Source organism: Amblyomma maculatum, chromosome 4 (genome assembly GCF_055883805.1).
Source record: "Amblyomma maculatum isolate TAMU_Amacu chromosome 4, ASM5588380v1, whole genome shotgun sequence".
NCBI lineage: Eukaryota > Metazoa > Arthropoda > Arachnida > Ixodida > Ixodidae > Amblyomma > Amblyomma maculatum.
Genome location: NC_139347.1, coordinates 121,343,960 through 121,368,594, shown reverse-complemented (window position 1 = coordinate 121,368,594; position 24,635 = coordinate 121,343,960). Strand labels below are relative to the sequence as shown.

Below are 24,635 nucleotides of genomic sequence, written 5' to 3'. Positions count from 1 at the left end.
GCTCACAATGTATTGCTCTTTTCGAGAAAGCTCCCGTAGGACCCAGAGCCAAGCAACTTGGATGTGGGAAACAAATAAGCCGTTCATCATTAAACTATATTCTGCCAGTTCTCCACAATAATTACGCCCACGATTCTGTCGATTACCAATCTATATATTGTGACACTGAGAAATGTGAGCCGAGATGTGGCGCTTCGAGTGATGATTTTCTGTGTATTGATATAATCGTGCCAAAGTCATTTCTCCTTCTTGTGACGCTATATTTATGATATTTTGTTATTTTGGCAATTACATTTTCCAAATTTTACCCCTACTGCCGTTATACGAGTCGGGACAATCACCCTGTCGAGCGAGTGGTAGCAGTAGCTTTTGGCGGCTAATCCACACTTGTAGTTTTTACAAAGAAAAATAAAGTTTCATGTTTTATTTGTTTTTGTCTTCTGTGCCTTGCTCCTGATTGGCCCGCCAGATCGTGAAGTCTTAGTCCCCGCGTCCTGGCGCGGACAATTCAGACAGTTTTCGCGAAGGATAGCATCCGTCTAACCAGGTTAAACTCCAGATAACATTCTGTTCATGTTGTTGTTTTTGTTGCGTTAGAGACCGTACAATCATGCTCTCCTATCAGAGGTGGCCGGTTCGACACCTTTAAAACAACCTGAAATCAAATGAAATTCAACCGCCTTCAAGCACTTCCCAATAACTTCCAAATCTGTTTTTAACTTTACCAATTAGTCGTTTTTCACTGAGTTTGAAAGCAAGATTGGGCTGTGCGAAGCGCACGCGGAAGCAGTGATATGCACTCATGATAACTTGTTTATCGTCCCCAATGCATACCGTGCACTACCGTGAAGAGGATAGAGTGAGAAACAAAATTGGATTTTTTTTTTAATGGCATGCAGAGTAGAACGGGAGAAGTAAGATGGTTGCTCAATATGAAAGAGCAGTGAACAAGAGTTGAGGGAAGCCTCAGTTCGCAATTCGAGCCAACTTTTCGCCCAAGAAGCACAAGCCATCGGCCCAATATCGGGCTGTGTTGGCAATCTACTGGTCATATGCTGGGCCGGCCATTGTCAGCACAGTACCTATATTGGGCCGATGTTTTGTGCTCTCTGGGGGACTTGTTTTCGCCTGGCAAGCACGATCGTGACTGGCGGATGTTTAAATACGGTTTTGCTCCCGAAGAAGAAAAGCCCGGGAAGGGGAAGGAGGTGGGTAGAGGAAAAAGAAGCAGGGCAATGAGTGAGACTTTTCTTCGGCACGAATTTCTGATTCATGGAACCGGTGATCCCATGACGTTTTTCTTTATTTTCAATAATTCATTTATTTATATATTTTTCAAGCCGCGGGATCACCGGTTCCGGAATCAGAAATTCATGCCGAATGAAACTGTCTTTCCCTCCTTGCCCTGCGTATTTCTCCCCCACCCTGCTCCCTCCCGATCCCTGGCTTTTCTTCTTCAGGAACAAAAGCGTATTCAAACCCCCGCTAGTGATGGTCGCACTTGCCAGGCGTAGAGAAACACCCTTGACAAAACATTATTAGAAAGCTTTAGTTTAGCGTTAGCGTAAATAGCGGTGCTAGCGTAAGTAAAGTTAGCGTGTCGCAAAAGACTCACTTTCAAAGCGAGTTTCAGTATAGCGTTTAGCAAACGGTACACAAACTATTTTGCATGAGGTATATCAGCGATTGCGGATATATTCAAGGTGCTTGCCAGCGTCGCTTGGTAAGCAAAGTGTGAAATGAAACAAGGCGTAGATTGAGTCGCAGGGAGCCGGTACAATCTGACTTCGAAGTCGCGAGCAAAGCGAAACGTTTAGAAGCAGACGAACGTCTGTGGCGCCTGTGGGAGCAGACGAACCTAGAAGTGCACGCCGTCTGCTTTAGAAGCATACATTCGTCTGCTTCTACAGGCGCCACTGACATTCTTCAGCGTTCATCTGCTTCTAAACTTTTCGCATTTCTGCTTCCAATGCACAGACGGCGTGCCCTTCCAGGCTTCTGAACTACACATTCTTCAGGCGCCTTTCAACTATACCGTCAAGCGTCTAGAATGATTTATGACATCTGTTGACGTTGGAGTACGAAGAACTGTATCTAGGAGCCCTTGCTCTCGTGCTCGCTAGTGCTGACTTGTTTGAAGCCGCCGAAAAATTTGGAAATTTCCTTGGAAAGCAGAAGTGAGCCGACTATACGCCGCGGCCGCTCGAATAATTGTAAACTGGATATATCTGCTGTGGACTCTGCGCTATTCAGATTGCAGTTCCGGTTCGAAAAGAGAAGTTTGAGCGACTTTAGAACTGGCTTGCCATGCCAGATGCTATCACCCGCGCCAAAGGCGTTAAGGTCCCTGGCCGACAGGCGCTTTGTATTGCCCTAAGACGGCATGCGTATCCCAACCGCTGGTGCGATTTTGGAACCTATCTTAAGTCTGCATTCTTCAGTGATGTCCAACGGCACGTCTCAAACGTATCAGCTACATTGTTGGTAGTTTTCTGCCCCTTTTTAGTGATTCCAACAATCCCATTTGGCTGAAGGAGGAATTCGCAGCAGAGAATTACCACAATTCCTGAAAAAAAAAAAAGCCTTTTTTTTTTTGTTTTACTGTTGTGTACGCTTCGAATCAAAGATCATACCATGCGAAAACCGACCATGTGCTAACCCCCGTTGTTAATTACCGGCTGTTCGGATGCTCCAAACAAATTCAGGTTCCGCACTTCTCGCAGCAGTGCGACGTCGTCGGAGCAGTTAAAACGTACATGCATATTTCTGTTACACCATGCTCCAACTCTGGCTCTGGACATTTTGATTATGACGCTTCTCGTCTGCTCTCTTCTGCTCTGAGGAGTGATGGACGTATGCTACAAGAACCCCGCTTGCATGCCCCTTTGAAGTTAGACTTTTAACATTTAAAAAATGCAATGCAAACTTCATAGCCAGCTCAATAGTTTCTCGTAAATTATAATTATATAGCAGCCAAAATTAGTAGTAGTATACAGTAAGCGCCGAAACCAGGTTGGAAACCAATTCCCTGCGTTCAGAGCGGTTGCATCGTCTTAGGTTACCTCATTAGGCCTAGGAGCATCATAATACAGACCGAATCTCTACAGCAAAGCTTCTTTACACACTGCACATCGTCGTCGAAGCAAGATTAGTGAAAGCGAAAGACGACAGTACCAGTAGTTGACCGTAAATGTACGAACCGAAACTGCAACGACTCTTTGTTCGTCTGAAGCAGACAGCTGCCCGATCCAAGGAGGCCACCATGTTTTCATGCTAAATGCGCAAAAGACGCGCGCTAACTTCCCAAAATTGCGTGCATGCGCCAGCGCTATTTTGCTGTTAGCGTTCAGCGCATGCGCATTTTTGATCCGCTTTTTTGCTAATTACTCAATCACCGCAAATCCCTCTAAACTAAATCTCTATTGGCTCGGATTTCGAGCTGAAGCTCCCCTTTAACGCATTTCCAGTGCTCTTTCATTTACATCCTGCAAGAAACACCTACCCTGGCTGAAGGACACACAAAACAAGAGCTCAGAGAAAAGCTTTAATTAAACCAGAGGGCTCACCTTGTTGACAATTGACTATAAACGAAGGCAGTGCTTCATTACCGGCTGCGTTAACGTGCAACAATATACCTTCAGCCAGATACTGCGGTTCTCTGAGAAACTCTGCGGACAAAATCTTTACTTCTAGGAAGGGAAGCATATTTGCGCGTGATCTGTTTTAAGATGCCGTTTGCATGCAAGAAGCTAAACTCCAACCGCATAACCAAAAAGAAGCGCAAGCGAAAAATGTGACTTTCGTACCTTAGATTCATGCGCAGCAGTGCGATTAAGGGCTACCTCGTCAGCATCTTCTTTCAAACCGCAACAATACCTGAGGCTAAGTCGTGCTTGTCGTGCAAACCATTTTTTGTGTTTTGTATCCAAGCGGAATGTGACCTCTTATTCTGACCTCATTCATGCCGTATCAAGCGCATAAAATTCGCGCATCAGTCTCTGCCTACTTCATTCACCCAGACCGCCAGGGAGGTGACCAATACGCCAACTAAAGATGTGCTACATCATGACCCTGCCCGTTTTAAAGTCCGCCCTTCATTTAATGCCCCATGTGTGTCCTTGAGCAAGAAATAAATAAATACAAAAATAAGTGACTGTGTATCTGAAGCACAAGAGCAATGAGAGTGCCAGACGTTTCCTTAAATAGGTAATCCTGTCTATTATCTTCAGGCATGCATATACATCGCTAGTTCGTAACTGAAATTCGAAGTATTCGTCATAAATATGGACGCCTACTGCCCATTGACAACTGTAATGGCTTGAACCGCAGTCGACATCAACCGCCCAGTCGGAAAAAAGTAGAGAAAATTTTCTAATGTTGCGACAGAATTTCTGTGCGGTTTTTGACGGGAAACCTGTTGTGACAACAAAACATTGTCGTAACATCAGAAATTTCTGTAGTTACAACAGAAAAGTGCTACAGAACTACAGACAACAAAACTATACTACAGAACTACAGAAAAGTCTGATGATTACGACAGAACTACAGGGTATTTTGTCGTATTTTTGACACAGTTCTGTAGTTTTTTTCGACTGGGCCCCTCCTCCAAATCCAGGTAAACTTCTCACTCAGAGACCTTTCTCCCTCTAGTGCAGCGCTATGGACGGCAGTGGTACCTAACCAACATCTACTGCATCAATGCACAATAGCAGAGAGAAGATCGCGGTCCACGCTTCGGCCGTAAAAATCTTCTCATGGTCTTACCTAGCAAAAATAATAGAATATAGGTGCAAATGGAGGCCAAATTTAATTTTACAATTGTACATAAAGACTGCTAACCTTTAAACTTACATTGCGCAATGCTAGGGAAGAGTTTAAAAACCGAAGCACAGTTTATCTTATTTTAATCGCGGCTATAGGCGTATCAGTGATCTGCAACTCATTATATTTGAAAAAAAAAAAAAAAAATAGCGCGAAAAAAGAGACGTGAAAAAAGAACACGAATATGATCGCTATCTAGTACCTGGATGTGCCCATTTCTTCGTTGCATTAGTTTTTTCGGAGTAACACGGAAAAAATCAATCTTTGATGGTTTCGGTTCTAGTTCAAGCGTAGACCATCCACTGTAAATTAAATACTGATACAACAAACTACTCCGAATGTATAGGTATTTTGTAGGAAACGGAACGGTTCCACAAGTGTCACTCTGGCAGCCTGAATGAATTGAATTAATCTTTAACGGGCATACCTCGAGTGTCAGTGCGAAGTATTTAAGCCTCTCTTGGCGAAAGGGACTGACGTGAGAACTTACAATTTTCCTTTTAGCTACAAATGGGAAGAAAGACACACCATGACTTTTGCCTCTGTTCCCCCCCCCCCCCCTCCCCCCGAGGATCCCGTTCGCAACAAACCCAGGTGAAATACCTTTTTATTTTCAATTCGCTAGGAAACCTACGCCGAAACTAAAAGCCTACAATTTCGAATCGTTTGTCCGAACAAAAAAAAAAAAAAGAACACAAACAAAAAGTAACCATCATCTTGTCTCGAGCTCGATCCAAAACTCAGTCCGCGGCGATCAATATCTAGAACATTTTTACAATGCACTCCGCCTGTTTGGCGATGCATTTCATGCTTGTTCGTAATTTAAATAGGGCGCAAGTACATTTTCATTGCTATTTTTCTCGTGAGTAATTAGTTATCATTGACCAAATGATTCCTGCAAAGCGAATTGCATTTATAGGTGCAAGCCAGTAGCCGTCACGGATTGCGGGGTAAATTATCAATTCCGGAAACAATCGGACCAAAATATGTATCTGTCATGTTCATTTGAAGCATCCTGATTGCAGCGAAAACCGGCAAGGATGAGGGAAGATGGACCTGACAGCGTCTGTATAATCTGTATTCCCATGATTGCGCTAGTCAAGATGCTACAAACGAAGAATAAACTAGCAACTTAGAAAAATGTGCAGCACTTACTCAGTGAATTGCCACTCCGGGGCAGGATGGGCCTCTTTTCCATGTTGGCTGTGGTCGGTTGTCTTGACTGGCACTAAATTCCTTCTGCACGAGTGTCTCTTAGACCCACTGGGAATGACGACCGCCTTTCGCAGAACACAAGTCCGTCAGCACGTTGGGAACGTCGGCTGTGCCCGACAGTTCAGAGACTGGCTCTTACGAAGAGTCCTACGCTCACACCTGTCTTTTAAGTTAAGTTGAGTCAATGAACGACAGAGCCATACGCAGCACGAACAGTGACCACAGTTCAATACATGCGATTTAACCAATCTTTGAACTGACTATCCTAAAAACGTCCTTCAGAGATGGCACAGAAAAGCACGTGTAGTAAACGCAGAAATAAGCGAAACGACCTCCGAAGTGGGACGAATATGGCTAGAAGGATAGAAAACGGATGTTTTGATCTTTTGGACGTAGGCCGTGGGTGTTGATGGTGTTCTAGAATGAAAATAGGCTCTCCCAGTCAAGTCCGGAGCTGACCGTTGAGATACCCGGTACTGAGCACGTTCAGTGAGCTCGTAGAGCCAAGGCAGTCACCTAGAGTGACGTCTTGTGTGGGCCGTATCTCTAGATGGTCCCGGTGCCCGAATCCTAAGCGAGATTCTCGCTAGTGGAGCACGTCTTCAAAGAGACCAGGGGCGCCCGATGGGAATGGTCTTCGACGCAGCTTAGTCTACGAAGCGCCGTTCTGGATGAGATTCAAATAGACTCAGTTAGTGAGCCTTTCTGACCGAGACTATCCCGCAGTTTCTCGCTTGCGAGTCCTCTCACGATTTTCGCCAGTGTCATGAGGTGCCCTACGAGGATCCTGTCCGGTACCCGCGCCGTTGCACTCGTCTTCACTCGAGTCCCCCGTAATGGCGGCTACCAATGGCGCCGGCTTGGAGAGCGAGCGAACCGTCTTGCGCAGCTAGATTCTGCTTCCTCAGAAGCAGCTCCCCTTTACGATGCAGGCCTTGTCCAACAGATAGCACTCGCTCCGCTGGATGCAGGTCTAGTGCTTTTGCATCCACTTCCGCAATGCAATGTTGCCAGTTTCTCTGAAAGGAAGCCCTTCGCAATATTTACATGCTACGGTTTCTCTCTAACCCCGTGACATGCTGCGTCGGTGTTAGCTTGACTACGCAAGAATGCGACAGGAAAAGTGGAGAGCTCACGCTCACTGGTAAACCACTAGCCGCTGGCTCTCAAAGGTCTCTCGAGCAAGGGTGGTAGGAATACGGCAAAAATAATCCCGAAATGGGACTGGGAACTATCCCCTCGTCGCTAAGTTCACTATGAATATTTTCGGCAAGTTGGCCGGAAAACTACGGTGCACTCACCTCAGCAAGAAATTTGCAATGGACACTGGCCGCTACCATGCATTAAACTCCCACAGAATCACCCAAAACTATTCTGCAGACACACGCCTATTTGCAGGGCTAAGCGAAACTTTCTCGCGCTAATGAATGCATAATATTCGGTACAGTTACACGCAATCGCACTCCTCAGCATATGGAACGAGCCGCAGTCTCCGAGCTCCTGGCTTCTTCTGGCCGTCTGTCAGGGCGCCCACGATGATATAGATAGCGGCGGTTCGCTGGGCAGCATGCAGAGCTGCGCCTATTGAGACGAGGCGCGCAGTGATTTCTTGTTTTCATTCGATAAGGATAACCTTGTTTTTCGTCACGTGCGTCAGTGGTCTGCCGACGTCCGGTCAGCCGGCCGAAGCTGGCTGGCAGTGAGGCCAGCGCTGATCGGGATTGGCAGTGGTGAAACCGAAGCACCGGAAGATGCGAAAGCTGTTGTTTGTGCCGCGCTAAGTGAGCGCCGGCAATGCGCGATATCGCACTCTTCGTGTGTGCGCCGCTATCTCAACCCTACTCCCCTCACGTCCTAATCTTCTCTCGATTGCTTTTGTCTAGTCTCTGGTCACTCGAGCTGCGGCATGCACGCGTTTGCTACTGTCTGAGCGGCGTTGTCAATTTGCATGTGAACTTTCGCCGAACAAGCATTGCCTCACGCGCTTTCAGAACGCGCTTATCGCTGTCGAGAGAAAATAAAGAAAACAAAATGGGAGCCATGTTTAGTATTGCAGTCTGTAAACAACTTCACGATGTGACCTATTTATTTTCTGTTAAGTTTGAACAACCGCGCTGTGTAAAAAAAAAAAAAGGAAATGTAAGTACACGACACCGACTAGGCGACGCGTCATGCACCAATAATCATACACCGTACAATACAGCATATAGGTTTCTACAGCGACAAACTTTAATTGCTGTATTCGTATAAGAAAAGTTGCTGTATCGTTACAGTAGAGGGGTCGAACATGTTCTGGTGAGAGATTGCGTTCCCGATTGCGGTCACAGGGATCAGGTCATATACTGCAGATGGGTTTAGTATAAGGCCATTGATGACTGTGGCGACAGCGCCGATGATGTCGCATTTTGTGCTACATTCCTGCAGGCGCACGCAGCTCAGGAGGAGGCCAAGAGCATGTAGCGCGTCCCCGCGCCGTCGCGATGGCTTGTATAGTTACGCACTGCACACAACGCATCGCGAATATCAGTTTGGAGTTGGAGTTGGAGTTAAAGTTTATTTCTTTCAATCTCAACTCTCCAATCACATCTTCAGTAAACATCCTTTGAATAATTTCTCGGTACAAGTATATTTAAAAAATCAATATCTTTTCAGCAGCTAATATTTCAGCGGCAGACTGGTCAGTTTTATTTTATGCTGATATAATGTGGTTGAAATTTCATCCGAGATGATGGCATGAAAGCACCGAAGGTCACTTGAAGTGCGATTGTCGAGCAATAAAGTGGGCAATGGGTGTTCCCATTTTTATATCAGATTGTGGCACAGCCTCAGCCAGAAAAGTGAATTGTACTTATTTTGGTAGGAAGAATGTAGATGAAATATGCCTCCTTCTGAAATGAAGTGGATTTGAGCTAATACAAGGCTGTTTCCACAGATACAATAACAGCATAGAGACATTGCGAACTTTTTAACTGTTATCTCATTGATTTCACTGATCCCAGTGACAGCTGTAAGTTTTTTCGTTTTTTGATAATCTGCGAAACGTTAATTTGCTTAAGGAATTGTTTGAATCATGATTGCTATACGCTTTGGACGTTTATAGCCGATGGCAGCTGCAAATTTCATTGCGGTTCGATATAAATAAAACGAAAATATCGATCGGCACAACAAACAGTAAAGTTAACTCCTCTTCGGCCGATAATATCTCCACATGAATTCACTGTAATATGCGTTCAGCGTTCAAGTTACGGTATTAAAATATCTAACATTAGCTATCCTGAATTTCATAATGTTCCCCAGCACCCTTTACCGAGAAACTGTCACGTTTCGTTCTTTTTAAAAGCAATATCGGAGGCCGCGGGACTCATGACACTGGGGTGGCAAAAAAGAAAAAAAAGAAGGAAAAAGGTAGGCGTACTATTTACGTGCGTGCGAGCAGAAAATTTGCCTATTTGTATCTTTCGGCTGCGGCACAGTATACGCGGCACCTTCAAATGGGCGCTACCATCTTCGTGCTTGTGCGAATTAAAGGTAGGAAGAGTTGTTTTTTCTCAGAGGAAAACGTTTCAATGGTTCATTCCACTCGAAATATTAACCATAAACATGAATGCTTGTTGAATTCGTACCGTGGCTCGTACCGTGGCTCGTACCGTGGCTCGTACCGCGAAAATTGATTCGGATAATGAGAAAGGAAGTGAACCAGAACGGCTTGTGAGTTCGATGTCTTATGTCAATGCTCTTTCCGGCGCTTTTCAACGGTAAATTTTTCTTGCCTCCGCCTTGGCGTTCGTCATGTAGTGCTCAAATTGTGGGCATGATTCCGACTCAGGTGGCTGCATTAAGATGGTGGTGAAATGCGCAAGCGGCTGCATATTTTGACTCAAACAAACCTCGGCGGTCGAAATTACCTACAGCCCTCCATGCCGGCTTGATATGGGGCCAGCAGTGCTGGTTTCAATATATCAACATCCTCCAGTTGTACGATGCTTTTACGCAACGTTCTAACCGGGTGATGTGACTTAACGGCTTTGCAGTCCGGCGTTGCGTTTCGTTCTTGGAGAAATGTGAAGACACGCATCTGTTTTGAAAAACCAGCGGACGTTAAAAGAATGCGAGATACTATAAATTAATGGCGAGCAGTGCATTATTGCCAAAGTGTCGCTTCTGGAAGCTGAATTCCGCAATTTGGTAATATTCGTAATCTTTACCGACGTGTGGCATACAACAATTGTCCGCAGGAAATTAAAGGACCAGGATTTTTGTTTCGTTGACTTGGGCTGTGTTGCGAGGCACTGAACCCTCTTGAAAAATTTAATATTCCCCAACTATTTCGAGCAGAGATGCGGGGGTCTAGCTCATCGGGTCACTTTGTGGGCCTTTCACCAGGGTTGTGCAAGTGATACCGAGGCGTCTTCGGCGACTCTGATAAGTGTTCAGCGGTATAAGAAAAAGTGGCTAGTCGGTTTCACTTTGCAAACCTTCAAATCTGCAGCCTGCAGCTTCAGATAATGAGTCACTGATTGACGTCACAACTGTAGCCCTTGGCCCTGCCTACGTGACGTCAAGCACGGGCGCCTGCTGCTTGCAATGTTTTTGGAGAAGGAGGAATCCTGAAAGGCGGCTGGAGCAACCGCTTGTCTCCTCGAGGCATGCAGCATGCACGTATACTCTTGGTGACAAACGTTTCCAGGATGTGGGGAAAGCAAATTTGGCGCATGAGCGCCACATTCTTTGACGATCTATTGATTGCACTGGCTGATGTCACAATATAAGAGTCCGCCTTTCAGACAACTACGTCTGGTCTCCAGACACCGCCTAACAACACAGCTATCGACTTCGATTCCTGTTATTGCGTCCTGGAAACTTTTTTCCACGATACTACGTCTATAAGCATGCATTGCCATCATCTGATTGCGATGAAATGGACCATGAACATGTCTTTCAGCGATCATTTAGCGCCATTGACCATTCGTCATCAACAGCAAATGACACCACACTCTTCGGAGTTGTTGCCATTTGACGTGGTACAGGCTTTTTCGGTTTCACACCTAAATTTTATGAGCCAACGTTATGCCATTCCTCAGTTCAGATAGTCTGCTATACGAAATTAATTTACAGCCAGCAGTTGTAGAATAATCCCTCTCGTTATTTTATATCGCGCTTTTGTTTTCTTATACTGAATTCGGAATGTGAACCTCAGTTTAAAAATTATCGAGTGAATTGTCTTGAACTTACTGGCTATTCCGAGAGTATCGGCGCGACTAAGGGCACTACAATTACACGGCACTAATGCGGTAAAGAATGCACATAAGATTTTTGCCTCACATATGCATTTCGTGGGGAAAACAAAACGTTGCTCGAAATAAGTATTGTCTAACTGATAAGGCAGGTATTCAGGAGGTTAACTTTTTGAATGTTTTTTTTTTTCTGTTTTCTTCCGGATGAGATTATGTTTAGGGCAGCAAAGTTTCAGTTGAAGGTTTCGTTAAACTTGAGTCCTGCTGATGTTTATTCAGTTACACAGCGATGCACTATCACGCAGTTAACCAAAAAGCCTTGTTTAAGCAATATGAATATCAGTTCAACAAAAGGAAAATATTTTTCGGAGGAGTCTTAGACTGCATAAATACTAACTTATAATACTCAGCGAAACGAACCATCGCAGCTGTACAGGCAAGGTAGACGCGTGGCAGCCGTATCGACTTAACGGTGTTCAGTGTGTATTGTTTCAGATTGAGTTCACTGTCCGAGTCGGAGCACTTTCGAGCGTTTCTGAATGGCCAGACGCGGTTGAGGAAGCAAAAACAAGTGGCTGGTGATATGATAACAGAGACAGCGAAAAGAGAAAGGAAAGATAGGATGTGCTAGTACGGTACTAAACACGTTCATTCATACAAACCGGTGCAATTATCAGAAGATAAAACCGAATATTCAAGCTATTGAAACTGCACGGTGATCACCATTTGCAGGAAGCAACTGCTTAAGACGAAAATGTTGCAGTTTGGAAATACTGCACACCTACTGAGTGACAATAGTTAAATATATAAGACGGGAGCCCACAGCCAGACACCATGGCAAACATAAGAGATTGTATTTTTTTTTTGCGTTGATCAATGTGAAATAATAATTCAATTATAACCATTTTTAATTGGAAAGAAAAATTCGGAGGTCGTGTGTTCGGATCCTACCGCCGGCGTGTGATTGTTTCTTTTACTTTCTAATCAATTATCTTCATTATTAGAGTTTCATTTTAGCGCGCCGCGGGAGCTGAGTGATTACCGTGCTGGACTGCTGAACATGAGTACGCGGTATTGAATCCCGCCAGTTGGTTTTTCATGGAGGGGGAAACCAAGACGCCCGTGTACTGTGCGATGTACCTGCGTCTTCAAAAACAAAAAAAGTCACCAGGCGGCCGAAATTTTCGGAGCCTTCACTGCGGCATCCTTTGTAGCCTGAATCACTTCGGAACGTTAAACACTCTAAACTAAGCCAAATCAATCATCACTAACAAAACATTCCCGCATGTTTCCTTCGTGTCGTGACTGTTAGCTTCCTGTTATGTGTAGCGTAACTTTTCGTCTCTAATGAAATGCGGCCGCCGAGGCCGGGATTCGATCCCGCATCACTGGGCACAGCAGTCGAGCGCCCTAACCACTGAGCAAGCTCAGCGGAGCATTTGTCTATATTACAGTGCACCATGTGAAGGAACAAAGAACCTTAACTACATGCACCTTTGGACAGCTAGAACCAAGGAGCTTGCGTCGCCTGTCAGACTGTCAGTCGCGCGATCTGAACTTAAAGTGTTTGAATCCTACCTAAACCCAAAATAACAGAATTTTGTTTTCATTTATCTTCGTTTCATTCGGATGCAGCGATCTCCCAAAAACTTTTGTTAATCCGAGGTTGTTTTTTTTTAATTGTTTTAGAATTTTATTAGCACTATGCTTCCAACGGGTTTCTTTGCTTACGGGCATCAAGTATTTAACGCGCAACATTTGGTAGGCGAACAACATTCGGTAGAACCGTGTAATCCGAGTTGGTTGCTGTAGAGAAGGCTAAGTGTTTAAAAAAACAAATCTCGTCACTCCTTGAACAAGGATCAATGCACAGTTACCTGATTCAGGAGGCACGGTTGCGACACAGATTCTTATTCTACATTATCACCGTGTGACGATGCACCCAATTTAAGTCGATCATAATTGAGGATAGCTTGCATGGCATCACGTGCCAGCGCCATTCATCAAGCGTACGTTTAACGATAAACAAAAGTGCACTCAAAGACTCCTTATAAGATTTGCCACAGAGCGAAAAGCTACTCGTGTGTTGCTGTTGGGCGAGTGAAACGAGAACGCATTGTCCGTGGACTCTGGGTTTCCTGCGCTGCCGCCGCGTCCTTGGCTCTGTCGCACGTGAATGTTTCCTGCGAGGGAGCAGTCGGGGCAAGGTCGTCTGCGTTACATTCCCTTACACCTGAGCAATTGCAGACAATACCGCGACTGTGACAAAGTGGATGAAAACAGGAACCGGTGAAAACATTCTGTCCCGCCGACCACTCTCTGCAGTATAGGCAGGCAAAAAAAAAAAAAAAAAGAAAGAAAGAGCGGGCGCCATTATCACGAACAATGTTCCGCGATAAGGACAGTGAGATATTCGTTTGCCACCTAGCGACGCGTTACAGCGGTAGTATCCGATACAGAGTTGCGTGATAGCTATCTCAGGCCTGCGGTTCTCTTTTCGCAGTTTTTTTTTTTCGGGGCGGACGAGTTGAGGGTGTGTCTGCTTTCGTAGTTTACGCCACAGAGTGTTGGGCATGTTGCGATTAAAAACCATCGCCATGGCAAAAAAAAAAAAAAAAAAAAAAAAAAAAAACAGGAAAAAGAACTGGACTTGGTAGTCGAAGCGCCCCAACCAGTGTGTCACCGCTGGCGAGGTGGATGTTTAAGTTGACAGCTTGCCCCTCATTATATTAATATCCGAAGACATAGGCCAGATCAGGTGTAGCTTGTGAATTTCTTCAGTTATCCAGTATTCCGATACAAGCCATTCTTCAGTTTGATCACTACATTGTCACTGATCGCATCGCAAGGCCCCTGATTACAGGCTAAAAAATGACTGAGTGGCCTTGGCATTTGTTGGGATAAAGCCGAAAGTTATCTGATCATTTTTGCCCTCCTTTTGTTTTGGTAAAGTGAAGAATACTAAGCGTGCTAACTCTGTCTTCCGTACGCCATGCATGCAGCGGCTATATGAGCTGCTGTAGACGTCATGCCAACCTCAGGCGTACTGCGATATTTGTAAAACAATCTCTTCGAACGGTTTTCATTGGCGCGTACGTATGTCGCACAGTGGTAGGACTAACTGGATAAAAAACGCAACTTAACCCTGCACTTTTCATAATTCTACGCAATTCCACCCACTTTGCTGAATTTCTTGATGCGAAACCGGATAGAGCCATCGCGCCGCATTACTAAATTTGCATACATGCGTTGTTAAAGCTCGACAAGCAGGACCAGGACGTATACTTTTCTTTTTCAAGAGAAAGTCACCCGCAAAATACTGATCTGAGGTGACCGTCATATTGGTTCCTTCTGCTTCTCATCCGTTGATCGGGTATCGCAGTTTAGTCAACGATCTGTGAAGCCTGTCGGAGTAAGTTCAGTCCTGGCCATGGTGTGTGTGTTAGGACTGCGGCGTGAAAGGGTTCGAGATGGGCACAATTATTCCAGAGCCTTTTACTATACTGTGACCCTCATATCCCGAGGAAGGACTTTTCGACGGGTTAGTTGGTACATCATATTTATTTTTATAGCGCTGAAGAAACACCTGTGGTGTTTCTTCAGCGCTGTAAAAATCAAGATCATATTCCGCGTGCCTCCTTAAGTGCGTTAAACTCGACACACCGCATTTCAAGAGGTAGAGCAATGGTGCAGAGGTAGAATATCTGCTTTATCTGCCCTGTGAGCAAGAGGACCTCTTTGGTGCCGGCCGGTCCGGCACTGAAACAAAACCTGAACCCAGTCTACCAATGCCGTTCGAGGAACTTTCGGGACGTTAAATTTAGCGTCACATGGCTCAGTGAGGTTAGGAAGACACAGGAGGCGCATACAGCTTTAAAGAGACGGCATGTACTATGCTACCATGGTTTAGAAGACACACCAGAGCTAGGTTCAAGGCACCTGGTCAATAATCATATGACAGGAAATATAGAGGAACTGCAATGAAGTGTTTCATCATCATCATCATCATCAGCCTGATTATACCCACTGCAGGGCGAAGGCCTCTCCCATATCTCTCCACTTAACCCGGTTCTGTGCTAGCTGCATCCACTTGACCCCTGCGAACTTCTTAATCTCATCCGCCCACCTAACTTTCTGCCGCCCCCTGCTACGCTTTCCTTCCCTTGGAATCCAGTTTGTTACCCTCAGCGACCATCGGTTATCCTCTCTTCGCACTACATGTCCTGCCCATGTCCATTTCTTCTTCTTAATTTCCACTAGAATGTCGTTAACTTGAGTTATTTCTCTGACCCACTCTGCACGCTTTCTATCTCTTAATGTTACCCCTACCATTTTTCGTTCCATAGCCCTCTGGGTTGTCCTCAACTTAAGTAGAACTCTCTTGGTTAGCCTCCACGTTTCAGCCCCATAGGTGAGTACAGGCAAGATGCAACTGTTGTATACTTTCCTCTTGAGCGATACCGGTAAGCTGCTAGTCATAATCTGCGAGTGCTTGCCAAATGCGCTCCATCCCAATCTTATTCTTCTTGTTATTTCCTTTTCATGGTCCGGATCTGCGGTTACTACCTGTCCTAAGTAGATATATTCGCCTACTACTTCCAGTATTTCGCTACCTAATGTAAACTCCTGTTCCTTCCCGAGGCTGTTGAACATTACCTTAGTCTTCTGCATATTGATTTTCAAGCCTACCTTTCTACTTTTCCTGTCTAGGTCATCAATCATTATTTGCAGTTCATCTCCCGAGGAATAAGAAGTGTTTACTTATTTATTATTCCTAAATATCCATTGCGAGAGATTACATGAGGGGTGAGACTAGCATGGCGGCAAGAATAACAAAAATTATTTAAAATCGTCGCCAAATAGTTTACATTTGTGAATTAGCTTTGTGAATGGCGGACTTGAATAGTTAAGGGCTGGTGATGGCTGGCAGCCACTTCAGTCGGGAGGCCATTTCAGTCGCGAATAGTCTTTAAAAAAAATGATGGCTGAAATGTTGCATGGGTGCCGGTACAGAGAAAAGTAAATGGAGCACGCCATTTCTTTCTAAAAGTTTTCACGCGTTGCATAACTTAAACTGGCAGTCGTTATATGTGCAAACCTGTACTAGACACCAATGCACCTTAAATAAACCATGTTTTCTGATTTCAAATGTAAAAGACGGGATTGTAATTTGAACAGATAAGCGCGCTCTGTTTACTTCTGTCAGCGTCTGTACGTTTAGGGTATATAACAAGTAGGCTGGTAGTTATTGTTTTTATAATGAAGGCGGCGCACGACTACGCACCTACATCCAGCCACTTTGAGCAAGCTTAGAAAGCTTATGAATGAACACCTAGCAATATTCAGTATACGGCTATGATGGATGAACATGGCAGCGGAAAGCCCGAATGGAGAGACTAAAGAAAAACTAGACAACTGATTATTCACTCAACCTAGTATTGCGCTGGTTTTGTACACTCATCTGTTAAAATACAGTGGCCATACATAGGTTAGGTACCCAATTACCTGAGACGTGTTGATGGATAGAAAAAAATAGGTGGGAAGAAGCCAACTAAAAAGTTGGAGCGGTAACAGGAAGAGCAGAAGAATTCAGAATCTTGCTGCAGCCCAGATATTCGTCCTTAAACGAAGCTGACGACCTTAGCGTTCAAACAATGTATGATAATCTCACAGATATTATTGCGGAATGTGCAGTACATGCAAGAAGTAGGATAGATATACAGGATGACGATAAGGTAATTTCGGAGAAGGAGTAGCCGAGTAGGAAATGTTAATTAAAACATGAAACCCTGCAACCCAACAGACCGAATAAAATTGGCAGTTATCAAAGTTGACCAATATCTCAAAGGTAAACAAGATAAAGATTGTGGTCAAAATGAGCACGCTTTAAAGCGCTAAAGGTTTCCGAAAGCGGCCAGGAAAAATCCAGGCATAGGTAAAAATCAGATATGCACGCCCTAGGAAACAAATAGAGCAATGTCACTATGAAAACGCATTAGTTAATCTCTCCGGAAAGTTCTACCAGGTATATACAGAAAGCGAACATATTAGGGCAATAGTGGGAGAGGTGGTAGTGCAGAGAAATGGAACACTGCGCAGGTAACAAAAGAAGAAAAAAACACAACACCGCAGAAGGAATGCAAAGGGGAGAAGTAGGTGAGGAGGACCGGATAATGGCAGATCCGTTGGACGGACGGGCGAGGGGATGCTTGAAACACTGTCCTCTGTGCACACGGAATCCTTCAATACCACGAGAGCACCACAGGCTTGGAAGAAGGCCAACATTATCTTAGCCAGAAAGAAAGACATTATTGTCTTCGAAATTGCAGACTATCCTGGCTTACTATCCATACACTACAACGCTTACTAATGTAACTGCCTAAAGAATCAGAGCGCCCTTCGGCTTCAGTGAACCAAATGACCATACGAGCTTTCTTAAAGACTACGCGTCATACACCGCACTAATGTCATAAGGGGTGATTGAGAAATGCGCGTACTATTATAAATCTTCGTATACATCGAGCCTAATTATGACGGCGCCAGTTAAAACGAACACCCCCTTATTACGAGCAGCGGTACAGCTACCGTCAATATATGCGTTAGCGCTATTGGTACTCTGTCTCATAAAGCGAACAACCGTGGCTGCACTAGCCCAGTCGGCAATAATAAACGAAAAGGCGACGTAAACACGCCCCGAAGTACAAATATTAGGGGGACACATAACCTCTGCTGTTTGGGGCGTGACACAATAGCGTTTCGCACGCCCGGATGATGCTTTATTTTTCCAATTATCACTTTTTTACTTTTTAAACGCCGACACTCAGCCTCTGCAAACATTGGCAAAAGAGTGGCAAACACCTTTGAACACATTTTTCTTTTCTTTTTCAATATTCAAATAATTTATCAATTACAAACTCTAGATTTTCGTAATTAGCACAATCAAGCATTGGACTTTCATTCTGAGATTCCAGACACCTTTTATCCTATTTCTCAATTTATCATTTTTAATTATTTCGAATATATATTTGAATAATTACACTTCCTAATTTTTTTAAGCAACGTCTTCAAGAATTTGTTTCATTCTGACACCCCGAACCGTCTTCTTTAATTTGTTTACTTTTTCAATGATTCCAAGATATTATTTGACTTCATCATCATCATCATCAGCCTGACTATATACCCACTGCACGGCCAAGGCCTCTCCCATATTTCTCCACTTAACCCGGTTCTGTGCTAGCTGCATCCACTTGACCCCTGCGAACTTCTTAACCTCATCCGCCCACTTAACTTTCTGCCGCCCCCTGCTACGCTTTCCTTCCCTTGGAATCCAGTTTGTTACCCTAAGCGACCATCGGCCATCTTTTCTTCGCACTACATATGTCCTGCCCATGCCCATTTCTTCTTAATTTCCACTAGAATGTCAGTAACTTGAGTTATTTCTCTGACCCACTCTGCACGCTTCCTATCTCTTAATGTTACCCCTATCATTTTTCGTTCCATAGCCCTCTGGGTTGTCCTCAACTTAAGTAGAACTCTCTTGGTTAGCCTCCACGTTTCAGCCCCATAGGTGAGTACAGGCAAGATGCAACTGATGTATACTTTCCTCTTGAGCGATACCGGTATGCTGCTAGTCATAATCTGCGAGTGCTTGCCAAATGCACTCCATCCCAATTTTATTCGTATTATGATATTATGTTATTATTCTTAAATTAATATGACGATACTGTGCTCTTATTATGATAATCGTAGTTGTTTATTCGCCATAACACCCAAATATATCTTGCTTATTAACCCTTTATACTGGAGGTTATTCCTTTATCATTTTTATTTTGCTCGCCAAATATTAGGGGGCAGTTTCACGTCGATACCGATATGATAACTTTCGACAGACGCCCGACGCGTTTGTTCAAGAGAGCAGACGGGGGTTTTCTTCCTCGTTCTTTCGCACCCGGAAACAGTTGAGGTACATACCTTAGGTTTTACTTTCATGCGGCCACAACGCTTACCTTACATCGTTGTCCTCAACTTAAGTAGAACCCTCTTGGTTAGCCTCCACATTTCAGCCCCATAGGTGAGTACAGGTAATAGATGCAACTGTTGTATACTTTCCTCTTGAGCGATACCGGTGCGCTGCTAGTCATAATCTGCGAGTGCTTGCCAAATGCGCTCCATCCCAATCTTATTCTTCTTGTTATTTTCTTTTCATGGTCCGGATCTGCGGTTACTTCCTGTTTTAAGTAGACATATTCGCCTACTACTTCCAGTACTTCGCTACCTAATGTAAACTGCCGTTCCTTCCCGAGGCTGTTGAACATTACCTGAGTCTTCTGCATATTGATTTTCAAGCCTACCATTCTACTTTTCTTGTCTAGGTCATCAATCATTATTTGCAGTTCATCCCCCGAGTTACCTAGCAAGGCAATGTCATCAGCAAATCGCAGATCACTGAGGTATTCTCCATCTACCCTTATCCCTAACTGCTCCCATTCCAAGTCTCTGAATACTTCCTCTAAGCAAGCTGTGAATAGTACTGGGGAGATCGTGTCTCCTTGCCTAACACCTTTCTTTATGGGAATTTTGTTGTTTTCTTTACGCAGAACTATGATTGCTGTGCAGCCACTATATATATATATATATATTGTCCAGCACTTTCACGAACGGCTCGTCTACCCCTTGATTTCGCAATGCCTGCATCACCGCCGAGGTTTTAACTGAGTCAAATGCTTTTTCGTAATCAATGAATGCTATGTATAAGGGCTGGCTATATTCCGAGCATTACTACACACTAAAATGTCTCAATTACCATCATTAAGCATTATCTTTTCATTCTCAGCATTTTGACAGCGTGTAACCAACTTTTCAAATTCCTCATTTTTATTTTTTTAATTGAAAAACTACAGTTATTTTATTCACTTGTCATCGTCTATCCCAGAGCAATCGGTCGTCAGCTACTACAACCACAAATTGCCATGATACGGTAATTTTTATACAGCCATATATTATTAATGCGCAAGGTTTCGTTTTCGTTTCAGGTTCGTTTACGGGGTCCAAAACGACTCATGCTTAGAAACGCCATAATATAGGGCTCTGGAATTTTGACCACCAGGGGTTCTTTAACATGCGCTGACATCGCACAGTACCTCGGACGCCTTGCGTTTCGCCTTCATCGAAAAGCGGCCGCTGCGGCCTGGATGCGATCCCACATCCTTCGGCAGAGTAGTCGAGTGCCCTAACCGTTGCACCTTAATAGCGGGGCTATTAATGCGTAAGGATCGTGTGACTATGTCGACAGTTTCGAGTCATCAGAGCTTGTCATTATGATTACGTTAGAACGAAACGAGTTATAAGAAAAAGAATGGTTGCATTAGATAGAGGATCAAAAAATCTCGCTGGGAAAACATGTGGTGCATTTGGGTTAATTACGCAAGTAATTAGCGTCAATCAGGCGAACCAGACCTCGAAATAGCCGGGAGGAGTAATAGCGACGTCCAAATGAGGTCACGAAGTACTCGAATTCTGAAGATATATGCCTAACTTCCAGTGGTGGGAAATTTGAAATTTGGGAATGGCTAGAAAGGATTTCAATTGAATTGGCAGAAATTAGGGTGGTCCTGCAGGATCTCAAAAAGAGATATGCTCAAGGCCCTCACAATATCACAAATACTATGCTTAAAAATCTGGACGAAGACTTTTTACACTATATTTGCGAAGTAATGAATAAAATTTGGGAGGGGGCCGAAATCCCAGAGAAGTGGAGTATCTCCAGATTGGTCCTTATTCCTAAACCGAGTTAGAAACTTGAACTATCCAACTTGAGGCCCATATCTCTCACCTATTGTCTGGTGAAGCTCATGGAAAAAGTGGTGCAACTCAGAATCTCAAGGCATATGGAAACCAAGGAACTCTGGCCAGTGGAGATTGTAGGGTACAGGCCGGGATTAAGCGCACAGGATGTCCTGCTCAGATTAAAGCACGACATCATGGACGCTCCCAAGGACGATGCATCATATGGAGCCATCCTGGGACTTGATCTCACTAAGGCGTTTGATAATGTTGAGCACAGAGCCGTTCTAGAAGGCCTCAACTCGGCTGTAGTGGAAAGGAAGTGCTTCAACTATGTCAAAGGTTTCCTCACCTGCAGGAAAACTGAAGTTAGCTGCGTGGGACTTTGGTCCTAGCCCATCAGTACCGGGGGCAGAGGAACGGCCCAGGGATCTGTCTTCTCCCCGGTGCTTTTCTGTTTTGCAATGAAATAGCATCTATGCAGACGATATCACAATCTGGACCGATGGAGGCTCCAGCGCCAATATATATCGCATACGCTGCAGGAAGCGGCGTATATAGTTGAAAACTACGCCCTAGATATAGGACTATCTGGCTCTCCTCACAAATCTGAACTGTTCTCAATGTGCAGCAAAGCACAACTAACCAGAGAATCCCACCTACCGCACCTACACAAACCAGTGGAGGTACACGTGGGAGCTCCTCGAGCTCTGATAACCATGCACATGCGCACTTTGTCTTTGTGTATGTATATAAGGCGCGGATCGGCGGTTCTCCAAAATAAAGTTGTTAGTGAGCGCATGTGTGTGTGTCCTCTTCCTGGTCTATCATCTGCTACAGCGCTCTTTCTCTAGCAGTGAAGAAATGCGAAAACCTGAGCGTTGCTGCTGCACACTCTACATCGCGTGCCTCTTGTCATCACAACCAGCGTTGCGTTGAACGAATAAAAATTTACTGGTGTTCTATAATTTGTATACAGGAAATAAAAGGCGCAGTATCTGTCACTCGCGGAATCCCGCTCACACATCACGTGCACAACATAGCAACGCTCAGGTTTAAGCATTTCTCGAGAACAGTGCAGATTCTGCAATGTTCTCGAGCATTGTTTTCCGACACGCAGTGCCGACTACGGCACTGACGGCTTTTTGACCGAACGAGCTGAATAAGCTATCACTTGCAAACGTGACGAGGGTCTCTTTTGGCTAATGTACTAAGCCTGTTCCATTTAGTCAGTCACGTGTTTCTATTGAAATGTGGACTATATTTGACGCATATGATACCTATTCTTTGCAGCGGCAGCTGCATCTCTAGAAGGGGTTCTCCTTGGAATACCAGTAAGGCACTGGGCCAATGTAGCCATACGCAACATTCGCCGGCGCACAATCTTGTCTTCTGCGCATGCGCGACAATACAGTGCATTCGCAGGCGCACAGTCTTGTTTTGTGGACATGCGGTACGCTATCGTCCATCAACTTCCGGCAGGCTAGTCTGCAGTCGGAACTCGAAGCAATCGCTGCATAAAACTCAAAGCTGAGCAATGAAAACAGTGGGTATTATTGGGCTCTAGTTCATTCGCAGAAATGTTCTCATTTTCGGACATGCACTGTACAAAAGATTGTGTGCCGCCGAATGTCTGGTATGAGCCCTTGAGCCACTGCAGCCACTCTGCCATGATCGCATTGCGACTCCATGCGTTACTTGATGGGCGCATAATAAATTTAACCATACCAGAAAAAATTATCAGCGTTTATTGTTGTTGTTGTTGCTGAAGGGAACGAAAATGCACGGGCCTGCTACGGGCTCTGTAGCTGAGCCACCTCCGCTGCCTCGTGAGGACAGAAGAGAAAATAGACCAGAAAAAAAAAGAAGAAGGAGAGAAAGACGCGCTCCGCAACAACAGCCGGCGGGTGCAATGACGGCCTACAAAAGATAAAAATTCAGGGGCAGGCTAGCCCCCGCCGCAAGCGGTGGTGACCTACCTGTCCCAGCCCCATCAGGGCCAGGACCAGCCACCCTTCCTACCACTGCTAGAAATTACTTCGAACAGGCTTAATGCGTTCGGAATGAAACCCTGCTTGAAATGAACTCCATCAGCGAGCATTGAAGCATAGCATGAACCTGGTCTTACGAGCGCAAACTCTGTTCAGAATGAGTTTGCATGGTTTATCAACGGTGCACGGTTTGACGGTTTGAAATAGGGGGACGCTCAAGCTTCGCAATAGCGCCTTTTCGAACGCATTTTCACTGCGCGTTTTTTTATTTTCTTAAGTTGGTTTTTGGGGAAGAAAGATGCTGTATGATTCACATTTTAGTGCACGCCTACACCTAGTAACGTGACAGAGTGCAATTGCTAGTAGAGCGAGCGTGGGAAGGCGCGCGAGTCGCGGGGTATGAGGTCACAGCTAGGCCCACCTCCGCTGTGCCGCCTGAGGCTCAGAGTTCGGCACTAGGGGCCGAATGACGTACCGCTCACAATTTAAGTTACAAAATTGTGCGCGTGACGTCAAATTGACGTTGCTAAGATGTGACCTTGAGACATCATTCGTGCAGACCTGTAGCGTGCAAAAGAACTCCGACGACTCGCCTGGCTGCGCATTAAAGACCAGCAATGCACCGAGGCCCGACGATACAACTTGCGACGACACGGCACACAGTACAGCCCGGGAGGCCAAGCGTGGGTTTGGACACCGATACGATTCCGCGGAGTGAGTGAAAAGCCCTTGCGGCGGTACTTCCAAACATAGAGTCCTTCGACACATCACACAGCTTGACTACGATGTCATCCCCGACGGCACGACAACATCCCAATGGCGCCGGGTGCGATGCTGTGCACTTGAAACCTTATTACGCGCGCTAAGCCCTAGTTATTATATTCCTGGTATTTTCTTTACCTTTACGTGTATTTTGTAAGAATCGAGGCAGTGCCTTTTAAGAGGTGAGTAATGCCGCGAACCATTCTAATCTTTATTTTTCTTTTTTGAGAGCTCCCGGCAAGCGGCCTTATCAGTGATTCTAGCGCACAGATAATAAAAAAAAAAAAAAAACACCCGCCGGGGTGGCGCACCGGTGATGGCGCTCGACTTCAGTTCCCAAGGACGCGGGATCGAATCCCGGCTTCGGCGGCCGCTTTTCGGTGGAGGCGAAAAGCAAGGCGCCCGTGTGCTGTGCGATGTCAGTGCACGTCACAGAACCCCAGGTGGTCGAAATTTCCGGAGTCCTCCACTACGGCATCTCTCATAGCCTGAGTAAGTTTGGGATGTTAAACTCCACAAACCAACCAACCAACCAACCAACCAAGGTAATAATTAATAATAATAATTGGTTCAAAGGAAGGGAAAGGCGCAGTATCTGTTACACTTGCTCTGTGGACACCTAAACCGCGCCGTAAGGGAAGGGAGGAAAGTGGGAGTGAAACTGGAAAGAGAGAAAGCGGAGCCGTAGTGGAGGGCTGCGGAGTAATTTCGACCACCTGGGGATCTTTAACGTGCGCTGACATCGCACAGCACGGACGCCACTTCGTTTCGCCTCCATCGAAACGAAGCCTCGAACCCGGGAACTCCAGCACAGTAGTCGGGCGTCTTA

The 24,635-nt window shown here is 45.1% G+C and overlaps 1 protein-coding gene across 1 annotated transcript in view; it reads right to left on the bottom strand.

Moving 5' to 3' along the window:
• Positions 1-7,493, bottom strand: part of LOC146192260 (sialin-like) — a 70,098-nt gene extending 62,605 nt beyond the window's left edge. Inside the window, exon 1 of the mRNA XM_084602416.1 lies at positions 5,977-7,493. Coding sequence (XP_084458542.1) covers positions 5,977-6,019 — 43 coding nt within the window. The 5' untranslated portion in view covers positions 6,020-7,493. The remainder of the gene's footprint in view (positions 1-5,976) is intronic.
• Positions 7,494-24,635: the final 17,142 nt, after the last annotated feature.